The sequence below is a fragment of the Bactrocera latifrons genome, unplaced genomic scaffold, assembly GCF_001853355.1.
Source record: "Bactrocera latifrons isolate USDA-ARS-PBARC rearing strain unplaced genomic scaffold, ASM185335v1 scaffold_265, whole genome shotgun sequence".
In the NCBI taxonomy this organism is placed as follows: domain Eukaryota; kingdom Metazoa; phylum Arthropoda; class Insecta; order Diptera; family Tephritidae; genus Bactrocera; species Bactrocera latifrons.
In genome coordinates, this window is record NW_017536241.1 from 11,660 (window position 1) to 37,672 (window position 26,013).

General features: G+C 35.2%; 2 protein-coding genes and 1 long non-coding RNA gene across 4 annotated transcripts; 1 reads left to right on the forward strand and 2 right to left on the reverse strand.

The window, feature by feature from the left end:
• Positions 1-2,728: 2,728 nt before the first annotated feature.
• Positions 2,729-11,574, reverse strand: LOC108969793 (transcriptional repressor p66-alpha). Of its 2 annotated transcripts, none has more exons than XM_018934718.1 (11): positions 11,270-11,574; positions 9,138-9,332; positions 8,620-9,088; positions 8,307-8,559; positions 7,908-8,015; positions 7,743-7,844; positions 4,841-5,042; positions 4,673-4,788; positions 3,946-4,609; positions 3,783-3,881; positions 2,729-3,291 (listed from the first exon to the last, which is right to left on the reverse strand). In XM_018934718.1, the coding sequence occupies exons 2-11, from the start codon at positions 9,304-9,306 to the stop codon at positions 3,122-3,124; spliced, it is 2,352 nt and encodes a 783-aa protein (XP_018790263.1). In that variant the 5' UTR covers positions 9,307-9,332; positions 11,270-11,574; the 3' UTR covers positions 2,729-3,121. The 2 variants fall into 2 exon arrangements, with proteins under 2 accessions (XP_018790263.1, XP_018790264.1); XM_018934719.1 differs by having other exon boundaries at positions 3,122-3,291; positions 8,620-9,085.
• A 6,105-nt stretch (positions 11,575-17,679) lies between these two features.
• On the forward strand, positions 17,680-18,641 carry LOC108969773. The gene is made up of 3 exons (XR_001993421.1): positions 17,680-18,075; positions 18,144-18,205; positions 18,271-18,641. It is a non-coding gene; the product is annotated as an uncharacterized LOC108969773 (long non-coding RNA).
• Positions 18,642-22,898: 4,257 nt separating this feature from the next.
• LOC108969771 (ER membrane protein complex subunit 10) lies at positions 22,899-25,672 on the reverse strand. Its single transcript, XM_018934690.1, has 5 exons — positions 25,440-25,672; positions 25,216-25,386; positions 24,967-25,163; positions 24,057-24,234; positions 22,899-23,008 (listed from the first exon to the last, which is right to left on the reverse strand). Exons 1-5 carry the CDS (start codon positions 25,500-25,502, stop codon positions 22,937-22,939), a joined length of 681 nt encoding a protein of 226 aa, XP_018790235.1. The 5' UTR covers positions 25,503-25,672; the 3' UTR covers positions 22,899-22,936.
• Between the last annotated feature and the right edge of the window lie 341 nt (positions 25,673-26,013).

Below are 26,013 nucleotides of genomic sequence, written 5' to 3' on the forward strand. Positions count from 1 at the left end.
AACCTGCTTCTGGAGAAAATAATTCGGCCTGCAGAACTAAATAGAGAAGGTACAATTTTCTATAAGAGTGTACAGCTGCTGGCGTATGCCGATGATTCTGATATCATCGGCCTCAACACCCGCGCCGTTAGTTCTGCTTTCTCCAGACTCGACAAGGAAGCAAAGCAAATGGGTCTGGCAGTAAACGAGGGCAAGACGAAATATCTCCTGTCATCAAACAAACAGTCGTCGCACTCGAAACTTGGCACTCACGTCACTGTTGATAGTCATAGCTTTGAAGATAATTTCGTCTATCTTGGAACCAGCGTAAACACCACCAACAATGTCAGCCTAGAAATCCAACGCAGGATAATTCTTGCCGATAGGTGCTACTTCGGACTGAGTAGGCAATTGAGAAGCAAAGTCCTCTCTCGATAAACAAAAACCAAACTCTATAAGTCACTCATAATACCCATCCTGCTATATGGTGCAGAAGCTTGGACGATGACAACAACGATGAGTCGACGTTGCGAGTTTTCGAGAGAAAAGTTCTGCGAAAGATTTATGAGAAGGACTTGGCTACGCTTGGAATATCCAATTGGCGCCACGTAGCGAAAAGAAGAAACGACTGGCGCGCTGTTGTTAACTCGGCTATAATCGCGTAAGCGGTGTCTACACCAATTCAGAAGAAGAAGAGGAATCATATGAATTTTTCATTTCTTCGAAACAAAAAAAAAAATCGTGTTAGTTACACCATTTATAACTCAAGAACGGCTGAATCGATTTGGCTGAATATTGGTAGGGAGGTAGCTTAGAACCTGGGTAGGGACAAAGGATACTTTTTATCTCTGTATGTCAAAATTTAATACAACTCATTAAAACATACAAAAATTCATATTTGTAAGAGTCATTTGAATATACATATGCGTACAATTTTAAACAGATTCTTCCTCAAAAATAATAGAATGACTTTCGATTGGACTCCAGTGGGAAATGCTGGAGCTATGTTTCTATCACCGACGAAAAAATTCGGCCTTATTCCGACTAGAGAGCAGTTATTCGTTGTTTTTGTTGGATTATGAACTTACGTGGCACCCACTTTGCACAAAGCTTTTGCCTATTTAGGGCGTCATTGTCTTCGGTATTTATTTCGCCTGTTTCCAGCTTAGCAAATATATTTTCAACGGTGGATTTACCTGAGCCCAAATTCAACACGAAATGCTTTATGATAATTTTTTTGTTAACTAACACAAGTTGCTTTACAAAAAATACTACATATCATTAACTTATATTTATTTATAATCCAACCATTAGAAGTCACATAGATGGTAGTAATATTTCCTATGTATCAGCCACAGTGAAACGTGGACGGCTCTCTAGTACTTATGTATATAAAATTGATAAAACTGTTTAGTATTTTGTTAAATTTTTAACAACATTGTCCAGCCTTCGCGGTAAACCTTGGATTAATTGTTGGCATGTTTGCACTGAGATGCTATTCAAACTTTTTTGAGCCATTTGAAACAACTCGTCATTATTTCGCGGTTTTTTGTCCTTAAGATCTCGTTTCACAATTGCCTGTAAATTTTCTATTGGGTTCAGATCTGAACATTGTGGAGGCCAATCCAAAACATCAATATTTTTATCCGAAATGCAGCTTTTCTCTAACCATTCTAATAATTAAAACGTTTTTAATTGAACGTTGTTTAATTGAAGTATACTCACTTTATCGCTAAGTTCAAAAAACCCGAGAATCAAAAGAAAGAACTGCCCGTTTCTAATTACGTTGCCAGCCAAGAAACACAAACCGTGAAATAATTTTAATTTTTGCAATAACCAATTAGCAAATAACAATTACGTTCATAATCACACTACGAATAACGGGACATATAATTAACAGTGCGCGTCTTAAAAAAGTACATATACAGTGATCTGATTTTATCTAGCATATCGTTTCTAATTATAAGGCCACCACTGTATTTCCGGGTCGTAAGCATAGATCCAACTAATAACAGATTTCCTGACATACTGGTAGTCGAAAACTCAATGATTTTGGAACCAATCGTAGATTCACCAAATGATTTTTCAAAATGGTTTTACTAATCTTTCCGATATTCCATAGATGCCAGTAAGATGTCTGACTCTTTAATTTGTCGATTCTCAAGCATACTAATTCCTCTATTTTATTGACGTATTAATCATCAGTTGATGTTGATGACCATCCTAGACGTCGTTCGTCAACACGTTCTCGACCCTCATTAAATAATTTGTACCAATCAATAACACTTTCTCGCGACAAATAACTATCACCGAAGACCTTTTCCAACATTCTGAACGTTTCGGTACCAGAAAATTGATTCCGCACACAAAATTTAATGGAACATCTTTGTTGAATAATTTCACTCATCGTAAAAATCGCCGAATGCACTTTATGCACTCCAGAAGGACAAACATATACTAAACACTTTTTCTGAAAATTTTTAATTAAGGGTGCTGCGATTTCAAGTGTATTGCCGCAAATCTCCATTCGCTAAAACATATCTTGTTATTAGTATATAGCACAAGTATGCCGATAGTTATTTCCTCGTAGCCTTATATAATAGGGTTCTTAGGCGCTGAAACGAAGCGTTAGGTGAACGAAATTATACTCTGCACAACAACTTACCAATTGTATTTTTAAAGTTATTGAATGTACGTTTTTAAGAGAACATTATTTATTTATAAGCTGGAATATTAAATACAATATTTATTTTAGTAGTTATGTATTGAGCTTCTTTCGAACTTTTATTTAAATTTCATTGTTATCATCAAATTTTGTATTTGCTAATATACTTCCAATTCTTTTAATAAATATTAATTAAATCAATAACTATTTAACATTACAAAATCAAATCATTATATAGTCCTAGAAGAAACTACATACTTTCAACTAAAATATGTGGGCATATACAATACAAAAAAACTAAATATTAAGTAAACTCTTATTCGATGATTTATAAATTCACGCGTGTCAGTAGTTCGTGAACGTATACTCGACGAATTAACGATGATTACAGTCAGCTTCATTTTAAATTCCCTTTTCATAATAACATTATAAAATGTGTTATCATGATAGACAAAACCAGTATTATGTAATAATAGTTTAAGTTTTCCAATTATTTTGACGATTGTTACTTGATCCCGGGGCCTGTGGTTGTGGTATCATTTCCATTAAGTATTGCCTCTGAAGCTCAGCAGCACGTTGTATATCTGCCAAATTAGATGATTGATTCTTTGACGACGTGGAAGAAGAATTCTTCTTGTTGGTATAAGCTAAAAATAAAAATTATTGCCAATTACGTGACTTATACAACCAATTTATTAATATATTGAAGTTTGAATACTAAGATTAAGCAAAGCCGAAAGTAAATCGTCTTAACTGTTAACAGCAGGCAATGATATACATACATATGATATATTATAATGATACTTAAACTATTCATCAAGAAATTCCTCAAGATAGCTTGCGATATAAATTAATATAAATTATAAATATATAAATTATATAATATAATTCAAAAGTTAACCAATTTGTTATAGGTTAGTGCATAACTTATATTTATTATTTCTTCTTGTTATTCAACACAAAGACGCATCTAGGGGGTTTGCAAATGCCTAATAGATTCCATGAGAAGCTATTTCATGGCTAAAATATGCTCATAGTGTAATCAACTACTGCTAATGACATAAATAATGCACATTTTGTTTGCTAGCGGCTAGCGCTAGCTGTCAAATACAATATGAGTTAATATGCAATGTTGTACCTGCAACTTGAGCCTGAGCCATTGCCATTTGATACGAGTAAAGCAGTGGTGTAAACTGCATCATGTGCTGAGGATTGGCGGCTAATCCTTGACCCAGAGCTAGATTATTAGAAAAGATATTAATATTTTAATTTGTAGATTTTCAAAATGCCTGCCAACTTACCTCGGAGCAGTTGTTGCTGAAACGCTTGAAATGCAGCGGCTTGGGCTGCTGGTGACGCATTACCCAGTCCACTGGTAGAAGGATTAGCTGTTGAAGTCGAGATGTTCGCTAATCCTCCTAATGATGGGAAGTTACTTAATTGACCAATATTACCCAACCCAGCAAGGTTATTTAAACCAGGCAAACTGCCAAGAGCACTCAATTGAGCAGCAGCAGCGGCCAGCGCTGCGTTAGTATACTTATCATATTGTTGTTGTTGTTGTTGTTGTTGTTGTTGTTGAACTTGTTCTCGCTCACGCTGTTGCATTTGGTTTGATGAATTTGAGTTTGATTGTGATGTCATCTGTTGATTACGTGACGAACGGGGTGTATTGGATGGAGGAGGGGTTGGCGTTTGTTGGATACACGGTGGCGGTGTCGGTCGAGATGCTACACTTGGTGTAGGTGTATGACATTTGGTTGGAATGACAGTTACGGAAGGTGGCAAATTGGCTAGAGCGCTAGGGGTAGTTTGTTGTTGCTGATGTAACTGTATTAGTGGAAGTTGTTGCTGTTGTTGTTGTTGTTGCTGAAATGATGGTTGAGTTGCTGATATCGTAGAACTATGCGAATCTATCGGCGATGTGCTTCCTTGACTTGTTATTCGTTGCTCAATTTCTTGTTCCTGCATGTTTAAAAATTAATATATTGAGTTTTCTTTTCAAAATATTATTAAGTGATAGTTTACCTGTTGAAGAGCTTTAACGAATGCTTGCTTTAGTCTGTTGGTGTGCTCTGCCTTCAAGGCCTTTTTAACGTTAGTGGTAACACACTGCTCACAAATTACTTTTGTTTCTTTGTTTGCTATAAGAAAACAAAAAATTAAAAAAGGTTAACATTTTTTACTACAGCCTACCTTGTTTATCCCATTTCCAAACTGGCGTGAAATCGATTTTGCACTGTGCGCAAAGGAAAGGCGGTATCATCGGATTTTGTTTTTTGTTGTTGGTTGTTAAATAATCCACAACTGTTTCCAAGCCCAGTAAATACACAAATTCAGTGTTACTTGGATTAGGAATGAAGTGCATTTCTGGAGGGGGTGGCTTTGGAGGTGGTATCTAAAAAAAAGATTAATTTTAGTATTTAGTAAAATTTTTGTGAAATACTCATTTTTATATTGCTAATTGTATAGTGCTCTTACAGATCGTCAAAAATTAATATATATTTTAATCATAAGTATCCGATGTCCTTTGACATACATATCTACTTTTAAGTACACATACACATATGTATACAAAGTCTTATGTTGGTCGGTTAAGTGATTTAGACGTGAAAGCGTATGTAACAAAATTATATTCACATTGAATAACTGTTAATTTTACAACAATTTATTTATCACAACCTTTTTCATATTTCGGACCATAAATTTAAAAATTATTTTAATTAAGATTTTCGGGATTACAAAATGAAAGAAATTGCAACTCAAATGTCCAAAACTAACTTTTGAAATCTTTTCAGACCATCTCTAAAGTGAAATGCAACTGGACAATTAAACAACTACCTAAGACGTTCAATCTTTCGCTAGCACGATGAAGATTGTTTGATTAGTGCGTTTGATAGCAAACAACAATATACAGTTATGGACAGAGATTTAGCGCACTTGCATTCATAATTAGAAATATTACCGTTACTTTTAAGAGAGCGACATTTTCATGAATTTGTTATTAGTAGATCGATACTGCTTCTGTCGCCTCTTTAAATGCTTGGAAAGTAACCGTTATAATTTCCCCTCAGAAAACATTAATTTGTTTTTGTTAAATTTCGTCAAAAATTCGTTGGACAATGATTTAGCGCAGTTATAGTTTTCGGTCATTAGTTGTATTTGGTCCAACAAAGAACTAATTTCAGTTGTAAACTTGTATTCAATAGTTTTAGTAATATTACAAATTTTAATAAAATGGCTAGAGGGAAATAATGTTCGATTGAAGAATAAAAATTATTTGGGACCTTTACTAAAACGGTACAAATCAAGTTAAAATTGCTCAAATAGTAAAATGTTTAAGAAAAATGGTATACAATGCCATCAAAAATATTAAGAGTGATCCAAATTTGTTAAAACGAAACAAAGTTTGTAAGGCTCCCCATCGCAAAACAACCCCCCGCGAGGATAAAATAATTCTTACAAAGTGTAAAGCTGATCCTTTCAAATCCTCACGCGCGGTTATGGTCGAAGTCAATGCAGAATTGGACTTAAACGCGTCAAGTAGACTAATACGAAGACGAAAAAATAATGTGTATGGATGTGTGAGAAGAAAAAACCGCTATGTCGAAAAAAATATTAAAGCGCGTTTGTCATTCGCTCATAGCATTGATCAAAAGATTTATATTTTTGGAAAATGATACTTTTTAAGGACAAAACTAAAAAAAAAAAAAAAACCTACCATATCTCTTTACGTTATGTTAGTAAAAATGGCTAGATTTGCTGGACACCTTTTACTCAATGCACATTGATCCACTTGGACATTTAGAACTTTTCATTTAGGATAACGGCTCTATTATGCCGAATTATTGGACTACTTCAACGCCGTTCCCACGACAGTCGGGTCTACGAAAACCGGAACGGACCCGGATTTTATCCGGTCAAGGACTGTCAACTCGGCAGAATTTCTGCCGTTACAACAACAACAACTACTACTTCAACGCAAACTTAAGCACCGCAGCAAACTAGTTTAAAAACCTCCTGAAAACGTATTTTGCGGACAGGACTCTTGCAACTTGTTGCTACAGAGTATAGTAGTTTCGATCACCTAACGGTTAGGTATACGGTTATGTATATATAAATAATCAAACAATAACCTGAGCGAAATCGAACTACAACCACGTCTACTTCCCATATAACTCATTTTTGAATATCATCTGATTATATCATGGAGTATGCAAATCAAGCATCAATAAATACTTCGGAAAATAAATACTTTACGAGAATAGTACCTCGATGTCCACAACCTTAAGACCGATTAAGTGGTCAAAGTACCAATTGCGAACCGAAAATATCGGTCAAAGAGAATCCTTTTCCTGATAATAGTACGCCTATGATAAAAATGAGTTGAATCAGGTCAACACTTCTCTTATCCTCGAAATACCTAATAGAAAGATTTTCGACATTCCAGTTGACTTTATACCGTTTATATCGGTATATATGAGTTATCTTAATAAAATTGAGAGAGCGTGTTTTTTTAATAACAGTTCATCTTATTGCTTAAAATGGATAAAATCGGGTGAAAACTTACAATAGACCTCATAAGACTATCAAAATTTATGCGCCTGAAGCTATTTCCCTAGTTTTGATGCTTGCAAGAGTATAAAATGTTTGCTTACACCCGAACTTAGGCCTTTCTTACTTGTTTACTTCCAATTTTATTCTTTTCAGATATTTGTTTTCCACAGAAATAATAAACCTTTCAAGCATTTTCAGAAATTCATTATTTTTCCAGCTTGTATAATAGAAGTATCTACTATTAGTAACATATTCCTACTTCATTAAATTAATTTTAAATAAATCTAACGTTTTTTGAATAAATCGTCGTCGGTGTGTATTTGGACCCGTACAAATTTTTAAGCAGGCGTTGAAATCTGTCAGACATATCATTAAGAGCGATAAATTAAAGCCTACTCAACGCAAAAGGAAAATATAGGTAATGTCAAAAATGCACAAAGAAGAATATGATTTATGTGTAACGTATTTTTCACTTTGTTTTAAGAAATATGATCACCATTCACCACCACCGTTCCATATTGGTTTGTTATGTAAGACTTACTTGTAAAAGTGTTTTTTCTAGCTGCTTCCGTAATGCTAATTTTGCAGCTGCTTGCCGCTGTACTGGGGTCAATGCTTCCTCACGTGAAGTACTGCGGTCATTCTAAAATTGTGTTCCAAAATATTGAGTATTTGAGCTTAGTTTAAATAACAGTTTTCGGTATACCTTTAAATCTTGTTGCTGTTGATTTTGTTGTAAGTGTGTTGCAGAAGGTGTTATTGAAACTGCGTTATTAATCATTCCAGACAACTTCGAACTCTCAGATATATTAATCTGTCAACAAAGTATTATTATTGAGATAATATCTATATATTAGTATAATTAGAATTAACACATTTAACAGCATTTAAATTTTCTTAAATGTTTTCTTTGTCTTAAAGTTTTGAAGTGATTTCAATATTTTTGTACGTCATCGGCGCCGCCAGCTAATTAATAATATTTCCTCCCTTTTTGTATATCGTAATTTAAATATTTGACATTAGAACTTAAAGGCAGAAACTAAGTATGTTTCTTAATTAGTTTTTAACCCTCCCTTACTGCAACGATTACATTACAATTACTCACATTGCGTGGTTTAATTCCGGATGGTGGGGCTGTAGTTGGGGTGATTGTAACTGAAGGAGTAATAGTAAGGTTTGGAAGATTCGAACGGGAATGAACCCTGTGCAATGAAGGTGAATTTCCTGTTGTTAACGTTGTTCCACCTGGAAGAGAAGAACGAGGATGCGGAAGAATAGAGGAATTCACGCGGTTAAACGATGACGATGATGTTGACATTGTAGATGGTGAAGACGGTGTATTGCGGCTATTTGTAGTGCTTTAATTTAATTGACACAGGATATTAAACATTTTAGTACAGAAAGCAATATATACTTACTTTATATTTACTGTACTAGATCTGCATTTAGAGTGTGTTGAAACGGACACCACACTTGTAGGAGTTACACTCAACGAGCCTTTGGACGTTAGTGCACTTGGTATTATAGCTAGGGGATTACTGGAAGATACTGCGGGAGTAAGTGCCAAATTTTCCTTCATAACAAGTTGGGATTGTTTTAGCTTTTTAAGCAACACTAGTTTTGTTTCTTCATTTCGTAAGTCTTCTCGAAGTTTTCGCAATCCCTTTTCGCGTTCTTCGATTTCAGCTGGAGACAACTCTTTGATTGGAACGTATAATGCAGAATCTTCATCATCTGTTTCGGAATCGATATTTCCATTATGTTGGCGACCATTCAAACGTGCAGGTAATAACACAATATCTGGCGCCTCTGCATAGGACTTAGGTTCGGTCCGTGGTCTAAGAACACGGCGTTGAACTTTATTTTCTTCGGGCAATGTTAATTCTACTAAAACGAATAAAGTTAATAATTGTTTTTACTGTATGCTTTTTATTACCATTATTGTTTGCTAAATTAGTGCTGGAGAGTGACGTCGTCGAATTTTGTGTTAAAGAACGAGCGTCTCGAATCGTAGATGAGGTTATAGTAAGTGATGGATCCCGACTGGAGCTAAGACTCAAATCCACCACATCATCAATTTCCATTTTGGCCATGTTAAAATTCATTACGTTGAAAACACAATTTAGGTGAACTAAAAGTGGTGTAATAAAGATAAAAAGGATATTTATTTTTAAGTGACATTAGCAAATAAGTATATCTTTGCATTAATTGCTACGACAGGCAATTCTTTGTAACACTTTATTTAACCTATTTAAATCGGTTAGTGCTAGTAAACTCATCAGAGCGTCACCTGACCATAAAATTCATCCGAAAGAATAATAATACTCATGAATCACAATCAATTTTCCAATTTCTTTCAAATAAAATTTCCAATTTCAAGTATTTTTTATTTTTACCCAAACTCAGATTTAAAAATTAATAAATTTTTTATTTACAAACAAGGAAGTAAAGTTTAATTGAGTTTTAACCAAACATTTTATTCTCTTGCAATTTGATGATTTAGAGCCGTTAAAATACTTCAGGCGTTGGCAACACTTTTATACTGTAAAATTAAAATATCGTATGGAATTTAATTTTAATTTTTTATATTTGGTGAGTAGGCTTTGTTATAGTCCCATCTCACTCAAAATTTTTGAAATAGTAAGCGTGGGGAAAACTTCAGTATACCATCCCACGACTTCAGGGTTTAAAGTGGTATGTTTGGATAGATGAAATGCGCCAGATTAAGAATATTTACAATTATAGCCGCCGCAAACTTAGTTTTCTAGATATTTGTATTTATAAAACTAAAAGTCGTCTAACCAAATATATCACTTTTACCTTTGAAATCGTGGGATGGTATACTAAAGCTGGCCCTTAAAATATACGAAATCGGATGAAAAGCACGCTCATACAACACAATTTTAATTTCCGTCTGATTCTTTCTCTTTCAATATATCGGAATGCATGTAAAAGAGCATTCCCGAATTCCAACCAATTGATAAAAAAAAAACAAAAAAAAGAGATGTACGGGAAAAATCTTACGTTCACCACGGTATTTGATCGACCGATATATAATTGTACTTTTTAACTTTATATTTTCTTAATCTGAACAATCTTCTCTATCCGTTCATATCCAATTTAACAGTAATTTCGGGGTTTGCTGCTTTTAAATTTACATCACTTTCCACAAACAATTTCTTTAAAGAATGACTTCAAATTTCCAATATGTAAGCCCCGGCGGCTTTTTCCTGTTTTTTATAAATATCCGCCAATCTGGGAAATGCATTTTTAAATACTTTACGCCATAAATGGATTGAATCGCGTCGATACTTCGCTACATATACATACATAACACAAATTTTGGCCAATTTGTGAGCTATTTTAATTAAATTGAGAGAGTATTTATGTATCAATAATATTCCTATTTTCCATATACCTAAAATAAGACCTTAAAGCTACCGGACTTATACCAATATTCAAGATATTTCAGCGTAAATAATTAGACGTGTTTTACTGGATATGCTACATTTTAATGCTGAAAATATATGAAATTTGTCTACGAATTACACAACTGACATATTGTAAATATAAAGAATTTATCAATCAGATGTGAGTTATATATTTATAAAATTTCTACATATAAAATATATTAACAAGTATATCTAAGCTATGTCTCAAAATAATGCAATCAGCCCACCTCTTTCTCTGCCCTAAATATTCTCTTACAGCCTAACTTAGCTCTTTCTTACTTATTTAATATACAGCTTTACGAACACCTGACGATATTTCACCGGTTTGATCCTTATAAGTTGCCAGTGTTTAAAATGTTTGGCTACATACCAAATTAACCCCCCATACTTGGTACTATTATGTACTTAGACAGTCTCGCACACTTCACTCTTTCTAAAGGGTATACGATTCGTTTGCAATAAGAATCAAAACCGTTTCAAAATGTTAGATTAAGTTTTACCACGCGTGCATAACGTTACAAATGTATTTTCCTTCAAATGTTCTAAAATGGATTTATTGACTAACATTCGCATACATTATATATAGAGAATGACAATATTAGAAACCAAACCTTACCTTTATTTATACAAAGCTATACCATTTTACAGCATTTCAAAAGAACTAAATTCTTTATAGAATATATTTTTGTCAGGAATTTTATGTTTTCACAAGTTGATTGATTATGAATCCGTTTTTTATCACTTCGTGAATATATATAACATAATTCCTATTTCTGCAATCCACTTGCAAATTATATCATATACTTCACACAGCTCTTCATTATTCACAATTTTACATCTGCAAAACACTATTGAAGAATATATATTTTCACTCCAATAAACTCATTAAAATATTATTTATTCAACAACAGCTTACACAAAAAATTGTATGTGCAAAAATGGACCATATTACAATAAATACATTCCACAATACGCATATGGGTACTAAAAAGAACTCGTTTTCACGGAACCGAATTCAAACTCACCGAAAAGAGATTATAGCAACGTCAACTGTGCAACTAATATAATACAAACCAGAGGTTTCTCATTATATAAATTCTTATAAAACTCTATATGTAAGAAATTAATTAACTTTTATTCTCCTCAACCTTATTAATTAATAATAAAATGAAATCCTTAGTAAACTATTGGAGGTAACTTAGATTCAAAAGAAATTTTTTTTATAACTCCCGTCACTACAAAAATTCCAACACCTAAAACCGCTGGATCTAAAACATAGGCACCGTGTAATAGATAAGGTATGATCGTTTTTTCTGTACAACAGAGTTTCGGTTAGAACTGTCAACTTAACAGAAATCTCTGGTAGCGCTGTTGGTTAGTTAACCGGTATTAAGCCGATAGGTGGCTTCCGGTAATAAATTGTTAGAATTGACTAGACAGTGATATTGTTGTTGTTGTCCCAGCGAATACCTAATGCTCACTAGGATGGTAAGGATTAGCCAAGTTGTCGTCAACGTCATCTAACAGAAGGCCCAAGAAACGTGCTGTTTCGAGGGGGTTGACCACAGGGAGAAGGGTGTTAAATGAGTGAGGTTGGCGGGGCATGCAAGGACGTCGCCAGTGTCATGAAGTTACTAATTGCACGTCTTTTCTGGATAAATATTAGTTTAACCTGCTACCGTATGCAGAAGGAAGCTCCGCGAGGGTCAGGAAGGGAGTCGGTGAAGTAGTTGATGGCTGTACCGTGAATGGCAGTCAGTGCTTGTCGAAAGTTTGTTGCGTCGCAAGTCTTATCGGGTGAGGCGGTTCCGCTCCAAGCAGGTAACTGCAGGGGGGATTTCTGCGAAAACATTCCAGTAGGAACTGCCTGTAGAGAAGTTCATTATGCTTCTTAACTGAGAGCCCGTATGCTCCACTAGAAGGTGTTCAATAGAAAACATCAAGAGGCATACTGTCGTAGTCCGAAATACAGTGTTCTAACAAGACTGAAGCTTCTTCATCTGCGTTACACTGCATCCAGGCGATCATGTTGGAACGGCGTAGTTACGGACCGGTCTCGGTCTTATGAGCAGTAAAGGAGCATAGACTATCAAAAGTTACACTTAAATTATTGACAGTTGGAATCTTGATTTTTCTCCGTTTTGAATTTTTTCCTCGAAGCAGTAGGGATGGAAGGAACATAGTTTTTCAAAGTCCTGCAGTAGCGTTGTGTGACTTACTGTGTCAAAGGCTTTTGACAAGTTCAACGTTACGATAATCGTTCTCTCACAAGGTTGTTTCTGGTTAAGGCCACAAACTATCTGGACGTTTATGACGCTAAGTGGTACTGTGCACTTTTTGCAAGTCATGCTGGTGGTTTGCTAGGCTCAAGTGAGTGAAGGTGGGAAGTAATAAGGCTTCAGTGTCTCCACTACTGGGGAGAGAAGAGTTATCGGATGACCCTTCAGACTTTGAACAGATCGGGTATTTGAAGAGTGTGGTCAGCAACAGGTTGAGGACCCTCCTCATGAGTGAAAGTAAGTGGTGTGTAGTCTTTTGGCATTTTGCGCAGCCGTCGGGTAACACATTATTTGGTTTTATCTACCAAAGGGTGCAGTGTAAATTGCCGGCTAAAATAGCTCGCGTATTTCTTCGGGCCATTGAAATGAATTTTTAGAATTAGGCAAAGCCTTGAGAGAAACCCAAAGCTTACTCACACCGGTGGGGGGGTTACCGGATTTCAAGTGCTCTATTAATTTCTTCCGCTTGTGTTAATTTACCAATCGCCGAATCTTCAAACTGAGATCTTTTATTCGGGGATCAGCGGGATCGGCATGGCGTAAGGTGCCGCGCTCGTTAGCTAAAACAGCTTGATCGACTGGGATATTAGGGGGGAGTTAAATAATTCTTACGGTTTGAAGCGACATGAAGTAAGCGGTAGCTACTGCGATCACCTCACGGAATCAATAGTCCGCCAACGGTTACGTCCGTAGGAATGGGTAGAGCGGTGAACTCTTTTTCAGTAAATTATATGTAGCCGACCTAGTCAGCTTTGCTAAAGTTAACGAAGGTGCGGTTTTCCACAGAAACTAAATCGGGAGGTTTCTCGATCGAGGTAATTATGGCCAGGTGGTCTGCCAGCCAGATTATGCTTTTTATCAGACCACCACTCCTTCCCCCTACGATCATTTGACAGGCAGGAATGCCAAAGATCGTGGTGTGCGTTAAAGTCGCCTAGTACGAGACGGTTTTCACCACGAAGTAGCGCGCCTATATTCGGGTGATATCCTTTAGGGAAACATGTAACAGGGGGGATTTATATATTAAATATTTCGAGCTCGACATCACCTAACTGGATAGCTATAGCCTGACTAGGGTAGTATCCCTGCGATCGATATCTTCATCGATTAGACGATATTGCACGGTTTTGTGCAATATGAAGGCTAGGCCACCACCATCATCTCGCTTGCGATCTTTACGTATTACGTTGAAACCGGCACAACTCGGAAGAGCGGGTGTTTAGTTTGGTCTCTTGGACTGCAGATATCGATACGATTTTCCGGTTCATGAGCGCAACTATTGCAAGATGCGGGTGTCATGGGAGGGAGGGAGTGGCGTGTTGGTGGTGTTTGTAGCAGCTTTAGAACCCGCACGGACGGTTGTCGCTCTGTGTTGTTGGTTGGCGACGACATTTTGGAGTGTTACGAGAGCAGACTACTGCAGCATGAGCCAACATGGGCCACACTCTACTCACGTGTGGAGCGCAGGCCGGAATACGCCGAAAAGTGACACCAGCCAGTTGCACTTGACTGATGCAACGTTCTGACGTATCACGGTGTAACACACGGAACAGACTGTGCGAGAAACCAGCAGTTGCTGAGTGGTTCTCGCACGAGGATTGGAGAGGGATGAAAGTTGGCGGGACAGATCAGAATGGGAGTCATGTTGCCTGTTAGAGGTCCTATGGACCGTGGAGGTCGCAGTGCGCGGACTAGGTTGCACAGCCAAAGAGGCTAAGGTCGCAGTAGTTCGTTGGCAATATGGGCCCACGCAACTTGTGGTGCACGCCCTGTGTGTCTTAAGGCCTGAGCAGGTCTTAAGATGATTCCATCCATTGCATGTATTGCTTTGTATGTAAATATGTACACTTTTTGTTTCATGCGAAATCTCCGTTGTCGCGGATAACCAATGGCCGATGCTCACGCGTTGTCAAAAAGTCAATGTGTTGTTGGTAGAAAATCCGAGCTGTGCCCAAAAACACAAACGAAAGAATGCCGACTGTCACCGCTTTCCTTGCCGCGGTGACAGCTTCGCCTACAAACCAACATTAATATGTATGTTTATGTATGAGCTTGAAAATATTTTATAATTGTAATTGTACTTGCATATGTACTTATGTGCTGATAGATGCGTATGAAAATTGAATTGATGAAATGCGATTTACATATGATATTGTTGTAATATATTAAGTAACATAATAGTATCTTATATACATATACATATATTATATGAAATTATATTATATGTATTAAAAAGCATTAGGAATATTTAAAAGTAGATCATTTGCACATTAATTACAAATATTGTTTTGGGACTCACCAGATAAAAAACGCCCCCAAGGGAAAATATCAACCAGCGTCGGATGGGAGACCCCCCTTTTCGAAACGACCATGGCAAACGAATTAAGGATTACGATTTGAGGGCATGCACCAGAGACATGGCCCTTGTGGCATTTACTACAGTGGGCATATAAAGAAGTGCAATTTGTTGCGGGATTCGTGATGGGAGAGAGACTCCGTCGCCGAGTACTATCATTCTCTCCGGCGGATGAACTTCCTCAACATATCGCTGATTTTCGCTCACGCCCCAATGAGGAAACATCCTAAAAGGGGTTGAGGCTGATCGACTTCCCCGGGGCCCGAAATATGGTTATCTGTAGTACTCGACTCCAACACAAAAAAATACATCAAGTTACCTGGCTGTCTCCGGATCGAAAAACCAGATCGATCATATTGTGATAGGCGGAAAACAGTGTACTAGACGTGGGTACGTTCCGAGGTCTTAACATCGACTCGGACCACTACCTTGTTGCAGCCAAGATTCCAACCCGCCTCTGCGCAGCAAAAAACGCAAACACAAGGAATGTTCGACGTCGAGAAACTGCAATCACAACAGATAACCGAACGATTTTCTAGTCGGCTTGCACTCCAGTTCTCTGAGAGCACTCGTCAACAAACCCGGTATAAGGGAACTGTGGGACAGCATTTCAAGCTCCTTACGTGCAGCAGCAACCGAAACCATTGGTTTTCGGAAAATGCAAAAGAACAGCTGGTATGAAGAGGAGTGCCGTGTCGCAGCTGAGACAAAAGACTGCCTAAGATAGACAGAGAAAAAGAGAGAAGCCGAAATGCATGAGTATGAAGAGCTTGACCTGGCCACCAGGATTAATGCTCGAAAATTCTACAAAAAAATGCGGCGACTAACAGAAGGTTTCAAAACCGGAGGACACTCTTGCAGAACCCAAAGAGGTGATCTAAATAAAGAGTTATAAAGCTATATGCTACTTATCGGCTACCTTTGTTAGTTTAACAGATATGAGTTATTATTTATTATTGGATAAGCAATTTTATTAGCTAGTTAATTCCATATACTTTTAACTTATTTTCCAAATTGTAAAGAATGCCTAGCAGAAAAGTTTTGACAGAAGAAGAGAAAGGAAAAATTATTGTATATGTATCACGAAGAGGGTTTATTTATCCGAGAAATTTCAAGACGATTATATTAAATAGGTTGAAGGATGTAATACGATTTTTTTTACAATTAAGGATTATTTATGAAAACAATAAGAGAAGGGGTAGGCCTCCAAAAGTAAACGAAATGCAAACGCGTAGCATTAAGCGCAATATTATAGAAGAAAATGTTTGTGAGAAACAAATGAACTAAAAGAGGGATTCTATATCCAAGAAGTATGTGGCTTTTTAAAAATTAATTCGTTAATCTTTTTCATTTTGTTTTGTTTGTTTATTTATCCGAAATATATGACAAGTGGAAACCATTGTTTTTACAAATGAAAAAATTCAAATTAAATGGCCCAAAGGATTTGCCAATATATTGAAGGCACCAAAGCGGAAATGTAAGCGACGACATTTTGGTGGCAGATCACTCATGAGCTTGAAGCACTACAGTAAATTGCTGAATGAAGTATTAATTGATTTCGGAGAAAAATTTATCGAAAACTAACTTATTCTTTTTTTGTCTAGAAATACAAAATGTTGCAGGCCAATGAATTAATGCCGACCTATGGAAAACATCTGAGACCCTATTGTGTATCGCGATTCGTAAATATATTCTATTCGGAATTCTGATCTACTTTATAATTATGCGAAATTTGTAACACCAGAATAAACACGTTTTTGCTTCTACAACTCAAAAGCTAACGAATATTTTATTCGAAAATTGGCTAGAAAATCCGAAAATCGGGTTACAGAATATAAAAAATCCGAATTCGAGTAAATTTTTTTTTCGAATCGAGCTACAGAATAGGCCCCCTGGTCCATGTAATGAACCAAGGATTTCGAACAGGGACGGCAATTTGATAACATAAAAAGCCTTAGACACGCCATTGTTGGAAAATGGACAACAATTGATGAAACCTTTATCCATTCCTTAATTAATTCTATCCAGACATCTGGAAGAGGTCAACACTAAAAAGGGAGATCAATCATCTTATTAAATACCGAATTTTTCTTTTAATTATTAAAAACAGAAGGTATAAACAAAGTGGCTTTGTAATTATGTTTGGAAAAACTTGTATAATTAATTTTTTTCCTAAAACTATAACTATATCGTTATTTGAATTAAATATGTATTCGAAAAAATAATAAATAACATCAATAAGTTTGTTTTTATTATTGAGCTAAACGAAAGTGACTTTATAAATATTTCGCTTGGTGTATAAATAATGTGTCACGTTTTAACCAGGGTAAACTTTTAAATTACTGATTATATTTATGTAGAATTTAGCACACTGAACCCCATTTAATATAAGTTAAAAAGAAGAGTAATTTATATCTCAATTAAGTTAACGGTAAAAACAATTGATAAAAAAATAAGTATGTATATGTATTTCTGAATATTAACCGGACAGAAGTAAACAAATCACTACGACACTTGTAAAGTTTCATCTCTAGCCCCACTACTTATTCAAAACTAAGAGTAGCAACATTCATCATATACAAGTATAATTTTTGAATGACTAAGAAAGAAATACACATGTGTATATACCATCATCATCAACTATAGTCGACATTCATTGGGAAACATTTGTGATGTAAGCGCTTTTTCGATAGATTCAAATGGCGTTTGTAAAGAAAGTAAGTTCTTGAACAGTGTGGGATCAATTGTGTCACTTTCCGTAATATTTTTCCCAATAGAGAATCCAAGGTAAATAATTATTATTCATATTCTAAAGTTGGGAAAACCAATTACCTTCAGAGTCTTGTCTCCTCTAGGATGTCCTGCGGTAAATAGTGATTTTGAATGCGTCTGATGGCGCAGAGTTTAAGCTAGACAGGTAAGAATAGCTGCTCAATGCCTAAATTAACTACTTTTGAATTTGCTTTGTGTATTTGTTTGAAGATTACACTCAATATTTTCCGTTTGTGTGCCGTCTAAAAGAAATCATTAATATGTATATCTAAAGACCAAAACGCCCTCTCTAACTGGATCCCTTCCTGACGGTAACGCTGAGAATGCTAAGGATGCATTGCTATTTATACACAGAGTAGTATCATCTGGAATAATCAATAATTCGTAAATGTCTACTAATGATGTGCTGCAATTCAACGTCTTGTACGTAAAATACTGTTATTAGGGCTCGTTGTGTTTCGTAATGACAACTTACTGAATACATATAAGTAAATTATATAACTCTTCTATGTTTTATATACAATGTTTTGGACCATATATTGGTATTACAATAATATATAATTCTGAATAATTTAATCATAACTGGCGAATATTGTATACATATTTCTATGTTGATTATGTATATGTATATACTTTATTCATTTGATTTGTTATTTATTTGTTAAAAGTGAAATAAATTATTCAAAACAGACTTTAGTTTCATCACATAAGGGATCGCAATATTTTCCTACATTATGTTTGTCGTAACTTCAACAACTTGTAAAAGTAAGGTAATGCGGTTATAACGTTTTTATTTTTTTATTTTTTTTTATTTTACTCCTTGCAATCGCGTTCCAAAGAAATTATTCAAAGAAATCACAGATGTGGTTATTAGTGAAACAATATTCATTATTAATTGAATTAAAATATTAAAAAAAATTGATAGAAATTTGCGTTATACTCTGGAAAAAAAGTAGAATGATTTTTGATCTACACAAAAATGCAGCTCATGGTATAAAACGCCATTAATTTTTTGAAAAAAAAAATCCGCAAAGCTTCGGTGCCTAAAAAAAGGAATGGGTTCGTAATGCTACATAATAATTACAGCAGCACAGTAATTATGTTACATATTTACTGATACTCTGCTGATGTGCGGGCAAAAATTTCAAATTTCTGGCATACATTATGCCTAAAAACAATGGTAGAATGTGCGGCTGTTACAAGTGTCACCAAAAACAAATTTGCAACACTGGTGTCGACAGATACACCAAAAAAAAGTTAAGCTCGGCGGTAATAGCTATGTAGTACGGTGATCGAAGAATTTTCATAACTCAACCAGAGAATGTAAAACGCAGAGAAGATGCAAATTGAATTCTGTATTATGTTCGATTAGACGGCTAACAGAACTTATAAGATTGTGATATGGAATTTCACCATTCTCGCTGCTATTTAGCAGAATTGAGTACGTTCTCTGGCTCAAACGACTGAATTCACGCGAACATGAATAAAGAGAAATACTTTGAAGAAAAATATACAAAGTCACATAAAGAATGTAAAGAAGCATTCCCTGACTCACATATATGAACCATTATCACATATGCGCGATTATTTTATATTACGAACGATTTTTTCCGAAAAATTATAAAAATTTTAATTTTTTTTACAAAATCGAAAAAAATTAGGTAAACATAATTTTAATTTTATTTCTCTTTAATTTTATTTTTTTAATTTTTAATTAAATTAATATTTCAAACTAATTATTTTTATTTCCACTCTTATAAAGTGGAGGTGTGCTAAATGAACTTCATTTCTTCAAAGAAAATTGATGACCTTCATGAAATATGCATATTCGCATTCTTTCGTTATCATTCCCATATTTGTAGCAATAGAATTTCTATGGCTTATACATACATACAGTTGCGTTCAAAATAATAGGAGAGCCGCACAATATAAAATACGAAGTTATGTTTTTTTAACAAAAACATGAATTTTATTCATTTATTTTTTATCGACGATTTGTTCATTTTATGCAGTCTTATTATGCACTTTAAATTTTTAGTAATACTTTGTAAACGAAAAAAAAAATATTATTTACATAAAAACTTCAATAATTCGGTGTTCAAAATAATAGGAGTGCATCACAAAATTCAATAAAACTAATAATAAATTAAAAAATTGGAAATTATGACTAGTAAATAAGATAGTTTAGTTAATATTTAGTCGAGTAACCGCCATTTTTAATTACTGCAGCACATCTGCGGGGCATGGAATCGATCAGATCACGACATCTTTTCAGCGGGATTTGCTGCCACGCCTCCTGGACTGTGCTCCATAATTCCCTTGTATTTGATGGTCTACTCTCAGCTACACCTTTTTTAACATCTGTCCATAAATTTTCTATCGGATTAAGGTCAGGCGACTGAGCAGGCCACGACATAACCTCAACTTTATTGACCCGAAACCATTCTTTTGCGGACTTACTTGTACGTTTCGGGTCGTTATCTTGCTGGAACAACCGCTTTGAAGGCATATTCAATTTCCGCAGCATAACTTTTTTCATTATACGCCCACGCCGTTGTACGAGAAAATTCCTCAAACCATTACTTTTGCACCACCATATTTGACAGTCTTAGGGTGTATTGCGGACTATATTCCGTATTTGGTGGACGACGGATATACTGTCTAGACCCTGTGCCACCAAATAAAACTACCTTACATTCGTCTGTCCACAAAATATTTCTCCAATTCTCCGGTTGCCAGTTGACATGTTCTTTGGCAAATTGGAGCCGTGCTTCAATATGCTTCTTTGTCAACAATAAATTACATTCCAATAGACGTCTACGAACTGTTACATCACTAACATCAAGATTTAGACGCTTCTTTATTTCTCTAGACGTCGCTTTGGGATCTTGTTTCAACGACTGGAGTATGCGTCGATCGATTTTTTTTGGTAGTTTTACGTTTTCGTCCACGAGTTTCGGGTTTATTTTTGTAGGATAAGGTATTTGATATCATTTGATCAGAACACCCGAGTATTACTTTAATTTCTTTATAAGATTATTATAATATCCTAAATTTGGATGATTTTGCTTTGTTAATGACACCCTGAACCTCCTCATCGGCGAAAGTAAGTGGCGCGCAGTCGTTTGGCATTTTGCGCAACCGTCGGTTAACACATCGTTTGGCTTTGTATACCGAAGGGTGCAGTGTAAACTGCCGGCTAAAATAGCTCGCGCATCATTGAATTGAACTTCAACTCGAACGTCATGTCTCTTCGGGTTAGACAAAGCTTTAACAGTAACCCAAAGCTTACTCACACCCGTGGTGGGTTACAGGCCTTCAGGTGATCTATCCATTTCGTCCGCTTATGGTGGCTTCGGTTGGGGCGGATTTACGCTTTCGTCCAGCTGGGATGAAGAGAGCGGTAGCTGCTACGATCACCTTGCGGAATTGACGTTCGCCAACGCATACTGTGGTGACCCAGTTAGCTATGTTGAAGGTAACGAAGGCCCACAGAAATGAAATCGGAAGGTTTCTCGAGAGTTAGCATAGGTCGCCAGGTTATGCTATTTATCAGACCACCACTAGCAGTGATAATATCGGGCTAACTAGTACAGGTGCCCATAACTCTGGTGGGGTTTTCGTCATTTATTGTGCAGAATGTCGAATCGTCAATCTGTTCCACCAGCTTCATCCCCCTACGATCATTTGACACGCAGGAATGGCAAAGGTCGTGGTACGCGTTAAAGTCGTCTAGTACCAAACGGTTTTCACCGCGAAGTAGCGCGCCTCTATTCGGATCATATCTTGTTGAGCAACATGTAACAAGGGGGATGTATATTTTTAAATATTTCGAGCTCGAAACGGGGTTAGATTGCCGAAAAAACAGCACTTGGTCGGATGAAATCCGAGTCAATTCCGGTACGTAGAACCGGCTATCCTGAGAATTGTATTGCGCTCTCTATCGCAAATCATTGTTGACTGTTTTGTTCTGGTATCCGTGTTCGCCAAAATATTGTTATATGATTATTGCGTCAATAATATTTTGCCTTTATTCGTAAATAATGTTTTTACTATATTGAATAATTGTTTTTAATAGTATTTAATGTATACCATAGCCAACGCGGATCTACTGATGAAAGCCGCTACCAAAAAAAAATTAAATAACTTTTTTTCTATTAATGAATCTGTTTAATTTTTTTTTTTTTTTTTTTTTTTTTTTTKYWKWTTKWCTTTWACATTTAACAAAAATGGATAACTGGGACACTGAAACAAGAATTTSGATTGTCCGCCGCTATCACGCACTGGAGTCCBYAGTTTCGGTTCAAAGAGAGTATAGGCGCACGTTTGGCGGCAATCCTCCGAGCAGATGGACCATAATGAGACTTGTAAACAATTTTGCCGAGCATGGGACAGTCAACAGAAGACCTTACCATCGAAACCCTTCAGTTCGAACGGAGAAAACAATCGCTGCTGTAGCTGCTGCCATACAAAACAATCCACGTGTTTCGACAAGAAGCTTATCTGCTCAAATGGGTGTAAGCAGACAGTCATTACTGTCTCAACTCTCCAAGCAGTAATGAACAACTTTTTGGTAAGATGCCGGACATGCATCAACGAGCAGGGGGCATTTAAATTCCATTATTTTTAAAACTAATTAAGCTCGATTTAATAAAATTGAATGAGCTTTAACATGAATAAAACAAAAATTAATTCCATACACTGAAAAAAAAATTTGAGTTTCTTAATATAGAAAAATTCATCAGCCACCCTGTACTATATATGTATATTTAAAATCTATAAAGCAAGAATTTTAAACTATTACGAATAAATATATAATTTATTTTTAAGTAAGCATTGGTATGTTTACATTTGTTGTTTAAAATAAAATTAAATATTATTTGGAATTATCTTGATTAGTCGCACCTGATATAAATACCAGCAAAACAACGGGTACAATATACATCCACTGGAAATAAAAAATATTTATAATTTAAATAAGGTGACGAAAAATATGGGTGAGTATATATGGTGAGGTATATATCAAAGGTAAAAATATCATTTCGACATACTATATAATTACGGAAATATATACTACAAATTCAACCTGTTTCAGCCGATATTAGTAAACATATTAATAATAGCTGTCTTTGTTTGGTAATTTCTCTGCTCTCTTGTCATAAAATTTACATGTTAAAATAATAACATAATTATCGAGTTCAATTGAAGCAACAGAGTATGTGGATACCTCATTAAAGTGTTATAACTTCTATCTTCCTTTAATTTCCTTATCTTTTTTAATTTCCACTAAGAAGAAATCATAATGCTATTGCGCATGCGTTAGATACTTCGGTAGTAAACATAGTATAGTACATCAATAAATTCTTAAACGAGTCGCATGCATGATTGTTGAAATTTCATAATTTCGGCGACGATTTCGCACATGGCTTTCTACTTCATTTCAAATATGATTTGGATTATCAAATTTATATCTTGCCCTATGATCTATCCGTAACTCAATGTTTGAGAATGTAAGGTAAATATACATATGTACATTAGGGTGACCAAAAAAAAATGTTTCCCTTGGTACTCGAAAAATAGGTTCTTAGGCACCTCTAAGAAAGTCTCTCCTAGTATGAGCTCTTAACTGTAACGGGAAGATGCTGCACCCTAGTCTTCTATTTTTGCTTTATCAATATGCTGACACAATATACGTAAGGTCACGGTGCAATCCTCGCCTATTTATCTTCTCTTACTATCTAATAGAAAAATATTTCCCTCTCTTGAAAAATATCATTTTTTTTAGATTTTGTAGGAAATTGAATATTCTAATAGTATCTTACGATATTTTGTAAGAATAACTGTTGAAAAACCTAATATAACGTGTTCCGGGTATAATGATAATCAAACCGTTAATGAACGTATTAAAACTGAAACCTGATAAGCGTTTTATTATTGCACTTTTAGAGTTGGTAGTTTGTCTGAATAAATGAAAATTTAATTGAAACAAAACTTACATATTTAGAGAAAAATCCTCGGTTATCTCGAACATCCCCACGTTCTCTAGCTTCTCTTTCTCTTTCTAATTTTTGAATAAAGCTCGTAGTATCTGGAACAGGTGCCGTTTCTGTGTGTCGAATAAGAACATCCGTATTAAAGTCTTCCAAGCCAGACACAGATATATTCTCATAAAAGCTAAAAGATATAAATATTTGTATTAACACTAAGTAAAAAATTAACTAATCTACGAAAAACCTTAGTGGTATGTTTAATATATTATATAAGTTATTTGTGTTTGTAAATGAATAAATGTATGAACATAAAATGCTCCATTTTACTTTAATGATATAACTTTTCTTTTCTAGCATTAAATGCTTACAAAGTTTTTATACTCTTGCAACATTTTGCTACACAGTACCATATAAGTTTTGTTCACCTAACGGTTATATGTAACACTTAAAACTAAACGGGATTGAGTTAAAAATATAAGAGTTAAGTAACGTCTAAGCTGTAAATTCTTGAATTATACAGCGGCGACTATATATACTTATTTCATTAATCTGGAGAACACCCTCTATCCGTATATATAAATTTTAACCTCGAAATCAGAGGATGTTCCTGCCAAATATGTAATAAATCAAAAAATAAAAGCGCAATACATTAAATTTCACACCCGAGATGGTGTCAAAGGGCATTGTAGGATCCGCTGTATAAATTGGACGGTGGACACGAAACCGCCCAACCAACATCGATACATAACATTATTCTGACATTCCTATATTGTGTTGAATAAATAGACAACAACCACGCCTACTACCATGTAATAAAATTATAATTCCATCTGACACTCTATCAAGGAAAATATGACGAAACAAAATGGTATATAAAAAATATAGTATTATTTTCGCATCCGCAAACTAAACTTACCAAATATCAGAACTGGATGTCAAAACAGTTGCAGCATTTATATATCCATTGAGATCTATTGAAATCCACAGAATATCGTTTAGATTGGACATAATAAGATTACACGCTTTGGTTGAGCTTAAAAACTCTTGCTTTTTTCCATCAGCATATGACACCTCTGCTTTCAACCTGTACAACTTATCCATTCTTGCCAAAGACTAAATTTTTATAATTAGTTAATAAGTAATAAACTTCATGGCATATATCTACCTGAAGGTTTTGAATTTGAGTACCAGTTAAAGCTTCCTGATTCGATTTTGCGAGTCCAATATCTAGATTTGATATTGTAACATTTCCGCGATAAGTAAAACTGTTGGGACTTTTAGGGTCAATCGCATGACTTAACTCAATGTTTACCCAATTATCGTATTCCAAATATCCCTGCAATAGAGTTGTCACTAATAACATAGTTCGGAAACAAAAAAAGAACTTACCAAACAAAACTTATAATTAAAAAAAAACACTAAAACGAAATATAAATGCTTAAAGATCTCCATTATTCCGAATGCCCAACAATATTAGAACTGCAAAATTTGCATCGAAATTTGTACCACTTATATCGACTTATACTAGTCGCAAGTACGCTGTCATACACGAAAACTTTGGTTGTGGCAACTTGCGGTTAAGTCTTTCGTAAATATCAAGAATTTACTCAAAAAAAAAAAAACCAAAGGGAATTTGACTCCGCGCAGAAGCTGATAAAATTTTGAAAACTTATAAATGTGATTACAGATATGCATTTACGTAAAAATAAAGAACCGTTGCCTACGAAATGTGTATGGTAAGTTATGAAATGTATTTATTTTTACGTCCGACTTACCGTGCGATTCTGTACTGTGATACAGTATCAAGTCTCTAAATTTGACAGAGACAATTTTTGATACTTGAGACGATTTTGCTATTCTGTAAGTGATAGTCACAAACTCTATTACATTTCATTATTCAGAGATGTTTTTATACTTGAATGAAAATAAATATGTCGATAACAAATATTAAATTTTCTATAAC

Bases quoted from the DNA above. Each gene is read 5' to 3' on its own strand.
- LOC108969793 (XM_018934718.1), bottom strand. From the start codon at position 9,306: ATGAATTTTAACATGGCCAAAATGGAAATTGATGATGTGGTGGATTTG. The intron at 8,016-8,306 runs GTGAGTAATTGT...CTTTGTTGACAG, and splicing joins CCGGAATTAAACCACGCAAT to ATTAATATATCTGAGAGTTC. The intron at 4,789-4,840 runs GTAGGCTGTAGT...GTTTTCTTATAG, and splicing joins TTGGAAATGGGATAAACAAG to CAAACAAAGAAACAAAAGTA.
- LOC108969771 (XM_018934690.1), bottom strand. From the start codon at position 25,502: ATGGAGATCTTTAAGCATTTATATTTCGTTTTAGTGTTTTTTTTTAAT. The intron at 25,164-25,215 runs GTAGATATATGC...ATAAAAATTTAG, and splicing joins CTCAAATTCAAAACCTTCAG to TCTTTGGCAAGAATGGATAA. The intron at 23,009-24,056 runs GTAAGTTTTGTT...TTTTATTTCCAG, and splicing joins GAGGATTTTTCTCTAAATAT to TGGATGTATATTGTACCCGT.